The sequence below is a fragment of the Oncorhynchus mykiss genome, chromosome 14 (genome assembly GCF_013265735.2).
Source record: "Oncorhynchus mykiss isolate Arlee chromosome 14, USDA_OmykA_1.1, whole genome shotgun sequence".
Taxonomy (NCBI): domain Eukaryota; kingdom Metazoa; phylum Chordata; class Actinopteri; order Salmoniformes; family Salmonidae; genus Oncorhynchus; species Oncorhynchus mykiss.
This window is the reverse complement of record NC_048578.1, coordinates 17,557,580-17,575,910: the sequence shown is the minus strand read 5'-3', so window position 1 is coordinate 17,575,910 and position 18,331 is coordinate 17,557,580. Positions and strand designations below refer to the sequence as shown.

The 18,331-nt window shown below is 40.2% G+C and overlaps 1 protein-coding gene across 3 annotated transcripts in view; it reads right to left on the bottom strand.

Moving 5' to 3' along the window:
* si:dkey-237h12.3 (teneurin-3) overlaps nucleotides 1–18,331 on the bottom strand; it is a 165,036-nt gene that overhangs the window by 34,222 nt on the left and 112,483 nt on the right. For all 3 annotated transcript variants that reach the window (XM_036943050.1, XM_036943051.1, XM_036943052.1), the window contains 4 exons: nucleotides 16,117–16,236; nucleotides 14,405–14,666; nucleotides 10,010–10,277; nucleotides 9,229–9,372 (listed from right to left, as the gene is read on the bottom strand). In XM_036943050.1, the coding sequence (XP_036798945.1) occupies nucleotides 9,229–9,372; nucleotides 10,010–10,277; nucleotides 14,405–14,666; nucleotides 16,117–16,236 (794 nt within the window). The remainder of the gene's footprint in view (nucleotides 1–9,228; nucleotides 9,373–10,009; nucleotides 10,278–14,404; nucleotides 14,667–16,116; nucleotides 16,237–18,331) is intronic.

The following is an 18,331-nucleotide window of genomic DNA, read 5'->3' as shown; positions in this document are numbered from 1 at the left end:
GTCCCCATGTGCAGCTGCAAACCGTAGTCTGGCTTTTTTATGGCAGTTTTGGAGCAGTGGCTTCTTCCTTGCTGGTTATGTCGATATAGGACTCGTTTTACTGTGGATAAATATACTTTTGTACCCGTTTCCTCCAGCATCTTCACAAGATCTTTTGCTGTTGTTCTGGGATTGAATTGCACTTTTCGCACCAAAGTACGTTCATCTCTAGGAGACAGAAAGCGTCTCCTTCATGAGCGGTATGACGGCTGCGTACTATTGTTTGTACAGATGAACGTGGTACCTTCAGGCATTTGGAAATTGCTCCCAAGGATGACCCAGACTTGTGGAGGTCTACAATTTTTTTCTGGGGTCTTGGCTGATTTCTTTTGATTTTCCCATGATGTCAAGAAAAGAGGCACTGAGTTTTAAGGTAGGCCTTGAAATACATCCACAGGTACACCTCCAATTGACTCAAATGATGTCAATTTGCCTAGCAGAAGCTTCTAAAGCCATGACATAATTTTTTTAAAATTTTCCAAGCTGTTTAAAGGCACAGTCAACTTAGTGTATGTAAACTTCTGACCTACTGGAATTGTTATACAGTTAATTATAAGTGATATAATCTGTCTGTAAACAATTGTTGGAACAATTTCTTGTGTCATGCACAAAGTAGATGTCTTAACCGACTTGCCAAAACTATAGTTTGTTAACAATACATTTGTGGAGTGGTTGAAAAACAAGTTAATGACTCCAACCTAAGTGTATATAAACTTCCAACATCAACTGCAGCTATTTCTGTAGTCACTAGGTGGAGAAGGACTGATACTATATAGCTATGTCTGGAGTCACCAGGAGGAGAAGGACTGATAGCATACAATGTAGCTTTGTCAGGAGTGTGACTATAGCGGAGCACAACTTGCATGTTTTATCAAAGAATAAGAAATGTACAGCAAGTTGTGATATTTATTTATCAGACTGAATTTGTTAAGGGCCTCAACCTGCAACCAGACACTGCACATTTATGAAATTGATTATTCCAGTTACTAATAAGCATGCACTCATTAAGAAACTTTCTGTAAAAACTTTCAAATCATTGTGAATTGATGAAGATTTGAAAAAGTGTATGGTTGAGAGGGATGAGGCAAAAGGAATGGAAAATAAGTCTGGCTGCACAACAGATTGGCAAACGTACTGCAAATTGAGAAATCATGTGACTAAACTGAATAAAAAGAAGAAGAAACTACACTATGGAACATAGATAAATTACATAAAGAATTACATTTTGGGCAAAAAGGCAAACTAAGCTTCATCATTCATTGAATCAGATGGCTCATTCATCATAAACTACTTTAAAGATTTTTTTCATTGGGAAGATTAGCAAATTTAGGCATGACAGCAACAAACGCTGACACCACACATACAAGTATAACTTATCAAATTATGAAAGACAAGCATTCTAATTCTGACATCTGTGAAGTGAGTGTGAAAGAAGTGAACAACCAACAATGGCAAGCCACCAGGGTCTGACAACTTGGGTGGAAAGTTACTGAGGCTACTAGCGGATGATATTGCCACTCCTATTTGTTATACCTTCAATCTAAGCCTACTAGAACGTGTGTGCCCTCAGTCCTGGAGGGAAGCAAAACTAATTCTGCTACCCAAGAATAGTAAAGCCCCCTGGCTTTACTGGTTCAAATAGCCGATTACCAAACCTTAGTAAACTTTTGAAAAAAATGGTGTTTGACCAGATACAATGCTATTTTACTGTAAACAAATTGATAACAAACTTTCAGCATGTTTATAGGAAAGGACAACAAGCATGGCACTTACACAAATGACTGATGATTGGCTGAGAGAAATTTATGATGAAAAGATTGTGGGATCAGTGTGACTTTTGACATTTTCGATCATAGTCTGCTGATGGAAAAACATACGTGTTATGACTTTACAACCCCTGCTATATTGTGGATAAAGACTTACCTGTTTAACAGAACACATCCGTGTTCTTTAGTGGACGCTTCTCCAACTTAATCCAGGTAGAATCAGGAATTCCCTAGGGCAGCTGTCTAGGCCCCTTACTTGAATTGTTTTTTGTTTTTTTTACTAATGACATGCCACTGGCCTTGAGCCAAAGTGTCTATGTATGCGGATGACTCAACACTATACCGCCATCGATAAAAGACAGTACTGTGCAGCCGTCTTCATCGACCTTGCCAAGGCTTTCGACTCTTGTCAATCACCATATTCTTATCGGCAGACTCAGTAGCCTCGGTTTTTCTGATGACTGCCTTGCCTGGTTCACCAACTACTTTGCAGACAGAGTTCAGTGTGTCAAATCGAAGGGCATGCTGTCCGGTCCTCTGGCAGTCTCTATGGGGGTGCCACAGGGTTCAATTCTCGGGCCGACTCTTTTCTCTGTTAATATCAATGATGTTGCTCTTGCTGCGGGCGATTCCCTCATCCACCTCTACGCAGACGACACCATTCTGTATACTTCCGGCCCGTCCTTGGACACTGTGCTATCTAACCTCCAAACGAGCTTCAATGCCATACAACACTCCTTCCGTGGCCTCCAATTGCTCTTAAACGCTAGTAAAACCAAATGTATGCTTTTCAACCGTTCGCTGCCTGCACCCGCACGCCCGACTAGCATCACCACCCTGGATGGTTCCGACCTAGAATATGTGGACATCTGTAAGTACCTAGGTGTCTGGCTAGACTGTAAACTCTCCTTCCAGACTCATATCAAACATCTCCAATCTAAAACCAAATCTAGAGTCGGCTTTCTATTCCGCAACAAAGCCTCCTTCACTCACACCGCCAAACTTACCCTAGTAAAACTGACTATCCTACCGATCCTCGACTTCGGCGATGTCATCTACAAAATAGCTTCCAACACTCTACTCAGCAAACTGGATGCAGTTTATCACAGTGCCATCTGTTTTGTTACTAAAGCACCTTATACCACCCACCACTGCGACCTGTATGCTCTAGTCGGCTGGCCATCGCTACATATTCGTTGCCAGACCCACTGGCTCCAGGTCATCTACAAGTCCATGCTAGGTAAAGCTCCGCCTTATCTCAGTTCACTGGTCACGATGGCAACACCCACCCGTAGCACGCGCTCCAGCAGGTGTATCTCACTGATCATCCCTAAAGCCAACACCTCATTTGGCCGCCTTTCGTTCCAGTTCTCTGCTGCCTGTGACTGGAACGAATTGCAAAAATCACTGAAGTTGGAGACTTTTATCTCCCTCACCAACTTCAAACATCTGCTATCTGAGCAGCTAACCGATCGCTGCAGCTGTACATAGTCTATCGGTAAATAGCCCACCCAATTTTACCTACCTCATCCCCATACTGTTTTTATTTATTTACTTTTCTGCTCTTTTGCACACCAATATCTCTACCTGTACATGACCATCTGATCATTTATCATTCCAGTGTTAATCTGCAAAATTTTAACTATTCGCCTACCTCCTCATGCCTTTTGTACACAATGTATGTAGACTCTCTTTTTTTCTACTGTGTTATTGACTTGTTAATTGTTTACTCCATGTGTAACTCTGTGTTGTCTGTTCACACTGCTATGCTTTATCTTGGCCAGGTCGCAGTTGCAAATGAGAACTTGTTCTCAACTAGCCTACCTGGTTAAATAAAGGTGAAATAAAAAAATAAAAAAATAAAAAATACATGTCAGCTATTATAGCAAGTGAAATCACTGCAACAATTAACAAAGAGCTGCAGTTAGTTTCAGAATGGGTGGCAAGGAAAAATGCAGTCCTAAATAGTTGAGACAAATCATTCACTAAACCCTAAACCTCAACTAAATCTTGTAATAAATAATTGTCACGTTCTGACCTGTATTTCCTTTGTTTTGTATTTATTTAGTATGGTCAGGGCGTGAGTTGGGTGGGCAGTCTATGTTTGTTTTTCTATGTTTTGGGTTATTTCTATGTTTCGGGTTATTTCTATGTTTCGGCCTAGTATGGTTCTCAATCAGAGGCAGGTGTCATTAGTTGTCTCTGATTGAGAATCATACTTAGGTAGCCTGGGTTTCACTGTGTGTTTGTGGGTGATTGTTCCTGTCTCTGTGTTTTGCACCAGATAGGGCTGTTTTTGGTTTCCATGTTTATTGTTTTGTATTGTTCGTGTTTATCTTTTGTTATTAAACATGAATCAAAGAAACCACGCTGCATTTTGGTCCGCCTCTACTTCACCTAAGGAAAATCCTTACAATAATGTGTAAATTGAGCAAGTTGAGGTGACTAAACTGCTTGGAGTAACCCTGGATTGTAAACTGTCATGGTCAAAACATGGTGATACAACAGCAGCTAATATGGGGAGAAGTCTGTCCATAATAAAGCGCTGCTCTGCCTTTTTAACAACACTACATACGTACAGGCTATAGTTTTGTAACTGGACTGTTCAGTCGTGTGGTCAGGTGCCACAAAGAGGGACCTCAGAAAATTACAATTGGCTCAGAACAGGGCAGCACCGCTGGCCCTTCAATGTACATGGAGAGCTAACATTAATAATATGCATGTAAATATCTCATTGCTCAAAGTGGAGGAGAGATTGAGTTCATCACTACTTGTTTTTGTAAGATGTGTTGACATGCTGAATGTACTGAGGTGTCTGTTTAATGTATACCCCACAAGACATCACACCAAGCCCCAAGAACAGACTATGGGAGCTGCAGAGTACTACATAGAGCCATGGCTACATTGAGCTCTACTCCACATCAGGTAACTGATACAAGCAGTAGAATCAGATTTTAAAAAACAGATACAAATACATCTTATGGAACAGCGGGGACTGTGAAGAAACACACATAGGCATAGACACATACACATGTTAAGACACGCATTCTACACACACGTACACATGGATGTTGTATTGTAAATATGTGATAGTGGAGTAGTGGCTTGAGGGAACACACTAAATGTATTGGGTAAATTGTTATGTAATGTCATGTAATATTTTAAACTGTATATAACTGCCTTAATATAACTGCCTCCAGGTTGCAGTTGTAAATGAGAACTTGTTCTCAACTAGCCTACCTGGTTAAATAAAGGTGAAATAAATCAAATAAAAATGTTGCTGGACCCCAGGAAGAGTAGATGCTGCCTTGGCAGCAGACAATGGGGATTCTTAATAAATACAAATGCAAATACAAAACTAATCCTCATGATTATGTGAAATATCTCATGCCTACGAACAAGGCAGATACAGTATATTAAAATATTAATACATTGTAAAAGGCATACACAATTACATAAGGTGCACACTTTTCCCTGTAATGCCATCATGACATGGCATGTTGTGCCTCTGACATCTAAGGGTCTGTTGACTGGGAAACCGTCAATTATTTCACCCACTTGACATACTATCTGTGGGTGAAACTAATGGGATTGTGAAATGAAAAGTCGAATATTTTTCCCCTATCCTCATTAAAGCAAATTTCTTAACGTATTTGAAGGGTTAGAAAGAAAGAAAAGGAAACTGAACCCTCTTTGGAGTCCTGATAGTAAAGACAAGTAAGACACCATCTGTATCTGCACGTGTCCTTCATTTCAGTCATTCATGTAATCAATTTCAAACTACACAAATCTGCCAAAACAATGCTACCTCATCCCTAATAAACATAATACATCCAGACAAATGCACATTGATACCCAATCTAATGCAGGACACAATAAGTATTTGCATATCATATGCCAAAGATGAAATGGGTATCGCACCTACACATCTGTTGATCATGAAGCTTCACATCTAGAGACAGCGATCCCCCCCACTGTGCGCTGGCGCTGCTGTGTGAAGGCTTTGAGACGAGCTAGCTTTACCCTGAGACAGGTGGGATGAAACACAATGCTCTGGCAGCAGTCAAGCTGGAACAGTTCTCAATGTTCTTTTTCAACGCTCTTTGCAAAACTTTGTGTGCTAGATGTTTTTGACAGATTTGGTTCAGCTAAATATCAGTTATTTTTTTATGTTTAACGAACATCCAGGAAAACACATAGCATCTTGGGGTAAACACAAAAGTCGCAGATTGACTTCTGTACACTAGCTCTATAAAACATTTCCTGAAGAATTCTGTGAGCAATAATCTGTTAAGGGAACCCAGTTTTGTATAATAGCTGGGTTTTTTTTGCTACCAGATCTACTGCATATTGAGCAGATGTTTGCACATTGATACCCATGTAGCTCAGTTGGTAGAGCATAGTGCTTGCAACACCACGGTTGTGTGTTTGATACCCAAGGGGTACCCACAGACTACTGTAAGTCTCTCTAGATAAGAGTGTCTGCAAAATAAAAAAAAGTATATATATATATATATATATATATATATATATATATATATACTTTATATATATATATATATATACTTTATATATATATATATATATATACTTTTTTTTATTTATATATATTTATATATATATATTTATATATATTTATTTATATATATATATATATAGTTGTAGTTGGAAGTTTACATACACTTAGGTTGGAGTCATTAAAACTAATTTTCAACCACTCCACAAATTTCTTGTTAACAAACTATAGTTTTGCCATGTCAGTTAGGACATCTACATTGTGCTTGACACAAGTAAGATTTCCAACAATTGTTTACAGACAGAAAATTTCACTTAGAATTCACTGTATCACAATTCCAGTGGGTCAGACGTTTACATACACTAAGTTGACTGTGCCTTTAAACAGCTTGAAAAATTCCTGAAAATGATGTCATGGCTTTAGAAGCTTCTGCTAGGCTAATTGACATCATTTTAGTCAATTGGAGGTGTACCTGTGGATGTATTTCAAGGCCTACCTTCAAACTCAGTGCCTCTGAGCTTGACATCATGGGAAAATCTAAAGAAATCAGCCAAGACATCAGAAATAAACGCCTGAAGGTACCTTGTTTGTCTGTACAAACAATAGTATGCAAGTATAAACACCATGGGACCACGCAGCCGTCATAATGCTGAGGAAGGAGACAAATTCTGTCTCCTAGAGATGAACGTACTTTGGTGCGAAAAGTGCAATTCAATCCCAGAACAGCAGCAAAGGACCTTGTGAAGATGCTGTAGGAAACAGGTACAACATTATCTATATCCACAGTAAAACAAGTCCAATATCAACATAACCTGAAAGGCCGCTCAGCAAGGAAGAAGCTACTGCTCCATAACCGCCATACAAAAGCCAGACTACTGTTTGCAGCTGCACATGGGGACAAAGATTGTACTTTTTGGATAAATGTCCTCTGGTCTGATGAAACAAAAATAGAACAGTTTTGTCATAATGACCATCGTTATGTTTGAAGGAAAAAGGGGGAGGCTTGCAAGCCGAAGAACTTGTCTGTTTTTTTTATTTACACATATACCAAAAGGCGCCCTTCTTTGAGGCATTGGAAAACCACCCGGGTCTTTGTGGTTGAATTTGAAATTTTGAAATTCACTGCTTGACTGAGGGACCTTACAGATAAATGTATGTGTGGGGTACAGATATGAGGTTAGTTAGAAAAACATAATTCCACCAACATTGGGTGTGAATACTTTCTGAAGGCACTGTATGTATATGATTGTGTATAGACATTATGGATATTATATGAATAGAAATGGTGCATACAGCACTAGTTATATAGGATGAGCCTTGACTAGAATGCAGTATATACATATGAAGTGGTTAAAACAGTATGTAAAATGTTTAAAGTGACCAGTGTTCAATGACTATGTACATAGGACAGTAGTTTCTAAAGTGCAGGGTTGAGGACAGGGTGGTAGCTAGCTAATGAGATTACATGACTGACCAAGGTGTAAAGAAAATGCCAGAGAGTGGTTTTGGAACAGCCCGCAAAATTGTTTATGAATGTATAACCAATTCAAGACAGGAATAAATAAATCAGTTTTCGCTGTAGTAATGGTATAACCATGACAGTAAAGAATCTGCACTCACTTGTTTCTCTATGGCTCAAGCTCAATCATTACAACAATGATTATCGGAGTTATAATTTTTCTAGGTCCAAGGTGCTCCCAAAATAAAATGTCAGGTTTGCACAGCAAAATATTTTGGAGCATAAGCGACCAAAGTGGTCACACTTTAAAGCCCTGGGCTCAGTAGCATAAAACATCTTAAGTGTTTCCCTTAAGGGTTTACCTTAATGAATAATTGTCCCTTAACTAAGGGAATTGTTTAAGGGTGTTGCATAGAGCATCTCAAACATTTCCTTAGGTAAGGGCATAATTTAAGGGTTTTATGGTCATGTAGGCTATGGCAAAAGAGTCTCTGCTTACCATGGAGACAACCTGATTCACTGACAGAAGGTCTCCTCAAAGAGATCCCATTTATTTTGGGAGATCCCAAAATAGAACTTCTACATTCAAGACAGGAGAAACAAATTGATTCAGCGATAATAAAACATTTATTTGAGTTACTTGTTTCTCAACTTGTTTCTATTACTTTCTAGTACGTCAAGCTACCTTGCAGAGTAGGTAGCTAGTTAGCCAGCTAGTTTTGTAGACATGGATTGTGCACCTTCCATTGTTTAGCTACCTAGCTAGCTAGCTGGTGGATGTTTTACTTTTGAAACTAGGGCAGAGGAAAGTAACATTCACCTTTACAAATGCTTTTTACATTCATATCCATATTAACGAAGCACTTAAGGGACCTCATGGGTACCCTTAAACTTTTCACTTAATTTAAGGGTGGTATTCGCTTGAAATGTTTAGTGGAACTGACTTCAAGTTAAGGGAAAAGATAAGGGGAAAATTAACTTAAGATGTTTTATGCAACAGGGCCCTGATCATGCAGTATGTTTTTTTGTCTGTTTGGAGTTTTATTCTTACGCTCATTCAAAAGAGTAGTTTGGATGATAAAAAGCTAAGAACTACAGTATATGTTTCAGTAACTTCTTTACAGATAAATGTATCCCCTCTTGGCACGCAAATGCCATCTTGTTGCAAAACAGCCGAGTAGGGTGGAATCACTGAGTAGGATGGGAGCTCTGCACCCCGGGTCATTGTATCTGATTTATTCCATCATTAATATGAATGATCGACCTGTCAAAACTCTCCTCTATTATCTGTAAATGGTATGATGAACCATATTTAATCTTCATCTGAGTATTTAATGCTGTATTTGAGATTAGAGACCTCCTGAAGCTTCCATCCTACAACCGCACGCACTCACAAACACACACACACACACAGCATCGTCATTGATCAGTGTAAAAAAAAGTCTTACCATTTTGAATGTCCAATACATGGTGCTTGTCCAGCATCCATCCCCCCATGTTAGAGGCATCCAGTTCATAACCTTGTAAAATGGCCGTCCTCTTCTCCCAGAGGATCATATCTAGACATGATTCATACTCATATCCCACAGACACTGGAAACAACAATGGTGTATAATGAATCTATCAATATCTGTTTAAAAAAATAATGAGGCTTGTACTGTATAAAAAAAAGCCTGAAAACTTGTAAAATCTCTTAATGATTGTAGAATCTTCTCTCTAGGAATGAGGTATACTCTCAGATGAGTGTTTACTAGTATGCCAATAGGCATTACAAGCATATAAAGTCTGAGATACTGCTAGCTCACAGTGCATCTGGATGTCAAATTACCATATTACCTGAAATAATATGTGGGTGATTTTTATCAAAATGAATTCATTTATGGACCAAAATACAACAGCGTGGGCATGACGTTAAAAATAAATCATTTTCCCATGGTTTAACTGGTGAGTAATTACACATGCAAAAAAACTAAGTCAGCAGAGTAGTGCCCTTCAGAAATGCAGCCGTCTGGGATTTCTCCTTGATATTTTTCACACCAGCTGTTATACCATATTACAAAACAATGATGCCTCTGACTGCAAAAACAATCAGGAAGTTCAAAGGATATCAATGCCAGGAGTTCATCCAAAGTTCAACCTCCTAGACTACACTAGGACCTGACACCACGATCAGACGATGTTTACATAACATCTCCATACAGCTGTGTTTGATCATCGTTGGGAACTCACCTACAGCCTCTGACAAGCCGTAGACCTTCTGGTTGTAGGCGTCTGTCTTGTCCCAGACAAAGGTGTACGAGAGGTCGGGAAAAGCAGGGAATGATTTCTGGAACAGTCTGCCCATGACAGCAATCATCAGATGGACCTTCATGAGTCCGAATGGGAGTCGTTCCTGGGTCATGAGGACCTTGAGAATGGGTTTGTAGCCGGACGTGCGGGAGCTCAGGTAAACCAGATTGAGGTCACTTCCAGGTATGGCCACTTCCTCATGTAGGACCTATGAGTTTGAGCAGAATCCGTTATGAAAAGATACGGAACATATAACTGAGTGCGTTAAAAAGTTACTTTTCAAAATGTCTGTGCTGCAACAATGGTACATCGTTAATGTGACAAACTCTCTCACAGGATGATTTCAACTTTACCAAGTGCCAAGTTTGCTTGCAATCATCTAACAATAACGCATGTAATGAACTGCATGTCTGGAACCTTTGGTGCGGTTATATCTAGTTTGTAGGAGTGTTGTCACGATACCAGATTTTTTACATCAATACCGATACCAGGTTTAGTATTACGATACATGATACCGTAACAATACTCAATACCAAAACGATACTCGATACCAAAAGATACCACAGCAAAAAAAATAAAACGTGAGTCACAGAAAAACCACGCGGCTTTATTTTTTCAACATTGAACAATATACTGATAACTGGTAGAATAACTAAAATATTTTCTATCCTATATTTCATTTTTTGGGAAAAAATTAAAAACACCCTATTAAATAACAGAAGAATATCTTCAATTTTCCTCATGCAAAACCATATTTGAGACTCAGAGCAGACAAAATATATATACAGTGCCTTGCGAAAGTATTCGGCCCCCTTGAACTTTGCGACCTTTTGCCACATTTCAGGCTTCAAACATAAAGATATAAAACTGTATTTTTTTGTGAAGAATCAACAACAAGTGGGACACAATCATGAAGTGGAACGACATTTATTGGATATTTCAAACTTTTTTAACAAATCAAAAACTGAAAAATTGGGCGTGCAAAATTATTCAGCCCCTTTACTTTCAGTGCAGCAAACTCTCTCCAGAAGTTCAGTGAGGATCTCTGAATGATCCAATGTTGACCTAAATGACTAATGATGATAAATACAATCCACCTGTGTGTAATCAAGTCTCCATATAAATGCACCTGCACTGTGATAGTCTCAGAGGTCCGTTAATAGCGCAGAGAGCATCATGAAGAACAAGGAACACACCAGGCAGGTCCGAGATACTGTTGTGAAGAAGTTTAAAGCCGGATTTGGATACAAAAAGATTTCCCAAGCTTTAAACATCCCAAGGAGCACTGTGCAAGCGATAATATTGAAATGGAAGGAGTATCAGACCACTGCAAATCTACCAAGACCTGGCCGTCCCTCTAAACTTTCAGCTCATACAAGGAGAAGACTGATCAGAGATGCAGCCAAGAGGCCCATGATCACTCTGGATGAACTGCAGAGATCTACAGCTGAGGTGGGAGACTCTGTCCATAGGACAACAATCAGTCGTAGATTGCACAAATCTGGCCTTTATGGAAGAGTGGCAAGAAGAAAGCCATTTCTTAAAGATATCCATAAAAAGTGTTGTTTAAAGTTTGCCACAAGCCACCTGGGAGACCCACCAAACATGTGGAAGAAGGTGCTCTGGTCAGATGAATCCAAAATTAAACTTTTTGGCAACAATGCAAAACGTTATGTTTGGCGTAAAAGCAACACAGCTGAACACACCATCCCCACTGTCAAACATGGTGGTGGCAGCATCATGGTTTGGGCCTGCTTTTCTTCAGCAGGGACAGGGAAGATGGTTAAAATTGATGGGAAGATGGATGGAGCCAAATACAGGACCATTCTGGAAGAAAACCTGATGGAGTCTGCAAAAGACCTGAGACTGGGACGGAGATTTGTCTTCCAACAAGACAATGATCCAAAACATAAAGCAAAATCTACAATGGAATGGTTCAAAAATAAACATATCCAGGTGTTAGAATGGCCAAGTCAAAGTCCAGATTGACTTTACTTTATTTTTGAACCATTCCATTGTAGATTTTGCTTTATGTTTTGGATCATTGTCTTGTTGGAAGACAAATCTCCGTCCCAGTCTCAGGTCTTTTGCAGACTCCATCAGGTTTTCTTCCAGAATGGTCCTGTATTTGGCTCCATCCATCTTCCCATCAATTTTAACCATCTTCCCTGTCCCTGCTGAAGAAAAGCAGGCCCAAACAATGATGCTGCCACCACCATGTTTGACAGTGGGGATGGTGTGTTCAGTGTGATGAGCTGTGTTGCTTTTACCCCAAACATAACATTTTGCATTGTTGCCAAAAAGTTTAATTTTGGATTCATCTGACCAGAGCACCTTCTTCCACATGTTTGGTGTGTCTCCCAGGTGGCTTGTGGCAAACTTTAAACGACACTTTTTATGGATATCTTTAAGAAATGGCTTTCTTCTTGCCACTCTTCCATAAAGGCCAGATTTGTGCAATATACGACTGATTGTTGTCCTATGGACAGAGTCTCCCACCTCAGCTGTAGATCTCTGCAGTTCATCCAGAGTGATCATGGGCCTCTTGGCTGCATCTCTGATCAGTCTTCTCCTTGTATGAGCTGAAAGTTTAGAGGGACGGCCAGGTCTTGGTAGATTTGCAGTGGTCTGATACTCCTTCCATTTCAATATTATCGCTTGCACAGTGCTCCTTGGGATGTTTAAAGCTTGGGAAATCTTTTTTTATCCAAATCCGGCTTTAAACTTAAACTTCACAACAGTATCTCGGACCTGCCTGGTGTGTTCCTTGTTCTTCATGATGCTCTCTGCGCTTTTAACGGACCTCTGAGACTATCACAGTGCAGGTGCATTTATACGGAGACTTGATTACACACAGGTGGATTGTATTTATCATCATTAGTCATTTAGGTCAACATTGGATCATTCAGAGATCCTCACTGAACTTCTGGAGAGAGTTTGCTGCACTGAAAGTAAAGGGGCTGAATAATTTTGCACGCCCAATTTTTCAGTTTTTGATTTGTTAAAAAGGTTTGAAATATCCAATAAATGTCGTTCCACTTCATGACTGTGTCCCACTTGTTGTTGATTCTTCACAAAAAAATACAGTTTTATATCTTTGTTTGAAGCCTTAAATGTGGCAAAAGGTCGCAAAGTTCAAGGGGGCCGAATACTTTCGCAAGGCACTGTATCTATTTTTTACAATTACATCGAAACTGTTTTAAAATGGGATTTGATACATATTAGGGTTCATTTGCAAATCTATGGCTTTAATATTGGGCAAAATGACATTCGTTGAACTATGATTCATTACAGCTAAATAATTTAATGCATTATATGAATAGTTTAGTTCCAAAACTACATAAAAAACATTTAAAGCTAATTTCTGAAACTTCTATATTGCAATAGACCTCGGCAGCTTGTAGTCCTAAAACCTGGAAACAAGTTACATCTGGTTTCTTTCAGCCATCCTTATTGGAAAAATGAATGGGGAAAAAAGGGGTTTTGGAATAAACGCAGAAAATAAGGTCTGAGGTTAACACCTCCTTATCCTGTGTTTACCACAGACCTTATTTTCAGAGTTTATCCAAAACCCATCCAAAAACACCATTCATTTTCCTCATATGCCTTGTCCAATGAATCTTGGCATAGTTAGTGCCTACAAAAAAACACCATTACTATCTCTCTATAGTCTACACACCATAGAAATACAATGGATTTTACACAGCATACTACTACCCCCAGAGTGCATTTGACTTTCCATGGTGCAATGCTCTGCCCAGGGCTGCTGACTGGCTACTGCTACCCAAAGTAGTCTAAATCAGTGTTTCCTAAATCAGTCCTGGGGCCTCCCTCGGGTGCACGTTTTTGTTTTTGCCCCTAGCACTACACAGTTGATTCAAATAACCAACTCATATAACCTCATCATCTGCTCTGTAAGAAAAGCATTCCCATAGTTTGCTTCTGCAGGGAGTTTTGTCAACAAGCTGCGGGTGTGGTGGTAGAAGAAGCCATGCTTTTGGCATTTTCTTTCTCTTCTCATTTGCTTCTCAAAAGTGGCTTGCTCTGTGTCAGCTGGATAGCTACTGCCCCCTTGAGAAGGTTCAGACAAATTACTAGACAGCCTCGATCCTCTCAATCCGTATATGATGTGAAACAGAAGTATTGAAAGTAACAACAATTCTAGTACCGGACAGTTTTTCATGTTCTAGTATTGAAAACCTACAGAAGTTTCAGTATGCTGTGAAATGCTAGTTTGTAGAATTATATATATTGATGTCACCTGTACTGCAGTGCAGGGAAACATGTTAATGCACCCAGCAGTACACTGCCGTGTCTGCCATGGGCTAATCTTACCTGGGTCTCAGGGATGATGGGGCTGTCCTCGGGGGAACTCCTGTAGAAAGTGGACAGGGGCGAGGCCAGGATGAGGGGGCTGGGCCTAAGCAGGCCGCTGAGGTAACAGCTGGGGATATCGTTGTCCTCCCTCTTCATTACCACAGTGTCCATCACGTGGAACACCTTCCAGGGTAACCACACAGTGCGGTGCAGTGTGGGAAAAGGGGCACGCTCCAAACTCAGCGTCAGCGAGGCACCGCCATTGGCCAACAGGTCAAACCTGGAGACATCCCCATGAATGTGGAGAAGTGATGAAAACAATAGATTTACATTTTTACCCTGTGTGATTTCCTTGAAGGCCGGCCATATTACATTTACTTCTCTCCGGAAGACAAAGCATTTCAGTGGAAACTCAAATATATATTCATAAATGTTGGGCTACAAACCAGATTATATTTTTTCAATGGAACAAAGACCTTTTCTTATCCGTTGTCTTATTCCTTCGTGGCTCACATATTATTATTATTCACTGAATCTATTTTATTACGTTTGTTTAGTCAACCATGATGCAGTGAGACACTTAAAGTGTGAACTTGTTGAGAAGTTTCTCTGGTGGACCAGTTTTAATTACTACACATAGTGCAGACAACAGTTACTGGATTGGAAATGAAGGGTGAGTCTTTGAAGTGCTGCTCTCTATATTCAGCCAGCTTTACTACCCAGGGGGTCAAGCATCTGCATGATGACACTACACACATGCACACACACACACACACACACACACACACACACATGAAAACACACACACAAAAACACAAGCACACAGTGAAAGAGAGAAATACAGACACACATTTACACACATACATACACACACACACACCTCAGCTGTGCATCTGACCTGAAACCGTTTCCTCCTCCACTGACCCCCCACCCTTCTCTCCCCCTCTATCCATCCACTTTGGGCAGTGGGGAGCTCACAGCTGCAAGGGGCCAAGCTTTGATGTCGTTTCTGCCCTCTTAACACCCTGAGCGGATACGGTGGCTAACCAAGTGCGATTATCCCCTGCCATTTATCATGCGCTATGTCAGAGGTGTTACAGGGTGGACTATCTGGAGACATCAGCTAATCCTTGGCTATCAGGGGCCCTTACCTCCGCGGTTCCTGCTCCATAAGAGTGACTACGCTAGTCCCAGACATCACTAAATATTATAGGCCTTTCATTCCAGACAAACATAACCCAGATATGTTGGTGATGATTTGAATAAAAAGATCTACACATGCCAGTAAACCCAGACAACCAATAGTATGAAGATAAACTTCCTGTGGAGCTGAATGTTTTCTGTGATATTTATGTATCCAGTATGACTTTGTTTGGTTAAGAGTGAGACCATGCACCACAACTCTATGGTAATAGCCCAAGAAGGTCAGACAGTAATCTTGTGGTAGTCTACACTGCTGGCAGATTGATTCTTCCCTGGCTGATTCAATGCATTTTAAATTGCCTTGTTCTAAATGGCCCCAAACACTGTGACATTTGCATGAGCTATTGTTGTGGGGCACAATGCTCTGTCGTTTGCATTTGCTAGCTTGTTTTGGATATCTGCCATGACATCTCTCCACTGGTGAATCAGGAATAGTATATCACCAGACCTTCACTGAACCTTGTACGGAGGGAAAAAATGTTGGTGTGTGGACGTGTTCATTCTGTGTGTGTGTGTGGCTCTCTTACATGCCGTCCTGGCGCGTGACGGTGTAACCGTACTCTGGGTAGTCCCGGAAGGACACATTGACTCCAATAAGGGGTGTCCCGTCTCCCGTCAGCACCTGACCCCGGATGATTGACGCCAGGCTGCACCCGTAAACAAACACAAAGAGGGTCAAGTAAAGAAACAAAATGCCAGCAGTCAACAACCAGTCATCTCCACTAACATCTGTCCTCCCTCAGCAAGGGTACCGGCAGTCTGATTTAATGAGTGTTAAAAACATACACGTGTCAGCGATTGTTATTCATGAAATGGCTTGCTCTCTCTTTAGACCTTTTAACCGCCCATAACTCATTCCAAAAAGGCTTCACAGCCATCGAGGTCCTCTTACTTTCAGCAGTTTCCCTGGTACATGTTTTCAGCATTGATATTCTACAGGGGCACCCATTTCCATACCAAATATTCCACGTAGCTCTTTCTTGGACCCGACGAGCATTCTCGCATTCCTAATTGTGAGGTAATTTGTTAAGTTGGGCAACCGTCTGAAGGGGGCAAGACGATAGGGGGATGTTTCTTCATCAACAATTCATCAAGGGCGGCTATGTCAAACGTGGATTTTCTTGAGGTTTTTAATTAGCATTTGTCATTGGCGGCAGATCCATGAGGCGCGACGTGTCCCGTTATGCCGTCTTTATCTTCAGGTCATTACGGATATGAGTCAGGGATGATCAACAGCTTTCTCTTCTCTGTTTCCTCACCACAACATGCCTAGCATAACAACGTCTAATTTTTTACTTTGCAGTCTAAGGGAATAAGGCCATTTTAGGAGCTATGGAGGTTCACTATTCTCTCCTTGTCTCGCCATTAATCTTCTACAGGCTGGCTGACCCTACAAGAGCTGACCCGTAAATAAACATTAAGTCGCATAACCTAAGAAATGAGTAATTCCCACAGTCCCTCTTTGTCAATGTCTAGCGGTGGTTTGGTCAAAGACACCATTTTAAGTCAGTTGGGAGAATTGTAAGGGGACATCCGAAATGGCTGTGGGTCTCAACACAAACCATGAAAGGTATTAGTCTTTATGCCATACGAGAGAGGAGAGTTTTGAGAGCATTGGCATGAAACCCAGCCACACAATGAAAACTGTTCGTTTTCATTTGGCTAGCCCACTTGTTTTGGATGGGTTCTTTTATGGGTTTATGTAAAAATAAAAAGACCTCTTGAGATAGGGTGACCAGACGTCCCCGTTTTCCGGGGACAGTCCCCGTTTTTGGTGGCCTGTCCCCGGCTGGAGCTCCATTAAAAACACTGCAAAGTGAAATAATATTTTAAGTGGCAAGAAAGACGTTGGTTGACGTCTGAATCGCGTTGTGCTTGTTTTGTCCAGCTTGCTATAGCAGCTTCACTCACTCTTCTTCTTCTACTAACTACTTGCTCGTGCTAGTTTTAGAGAAAACTGCTGTGGAAAAGCAAGTATCAAGTGAATCCACATCATCCCCACAAACGTCTTTTCAAGTTAGGTAAGTTACTATCGTTTGAGATACTAGCTAGTGATGTTATAATGTCACAATTTATTATATAGATAGGTTATGCTAGCTATTATTAGCTATGTCGACTAAGTTATCTAGCTAGGATAGCTAACGTTAGCTCTGTCATGGTAGCTAGGTTAAAAAACGTTCACATGTAAACATGCAGTAGACGGGCTATTTTGAAAATATGATTATATTAAATGAATGCACAATTAATTATGATATTTATTTGTAGATTGCAATTTTAATGGTTTGACATTATAAGTAGTGTGAAAATATATTTTGAAATTTTCATGGATAACATTAGCATAATGTTTTCTGTTAGAGAGTGAAAGAGAGAGAGGAGGAAAGGTAAAGATTATGATTACAGAGCCTGCCAATGTATTATTCCAAACAATGTTTTTGAGGTAAAATACAAAAATGAGGCAAGCAATGGGAATCTGTTAACCAAAGTATTTTATCTGATAGTGTACTATTTATTATTAAAGATTGGAGAGGAAGGAGAAGGAAAAATGAAGGGAGTAAAAAGAGTGAAGCGAGGAGAGTAGAAGAGTGAGGTGGAAAGGTAAAGAGAAGGAAAGGAAGGAAAACGAGTGAAGAAAAGAAGAGGAGAAAGATTGGAGCAGAAGAAAAAGTCAAGAGAGTAAGAAGAGCAGACAGAGGAGGTACAATTGCTCTTTCCAAGAAACGGAATGAATGATATATGGACAGC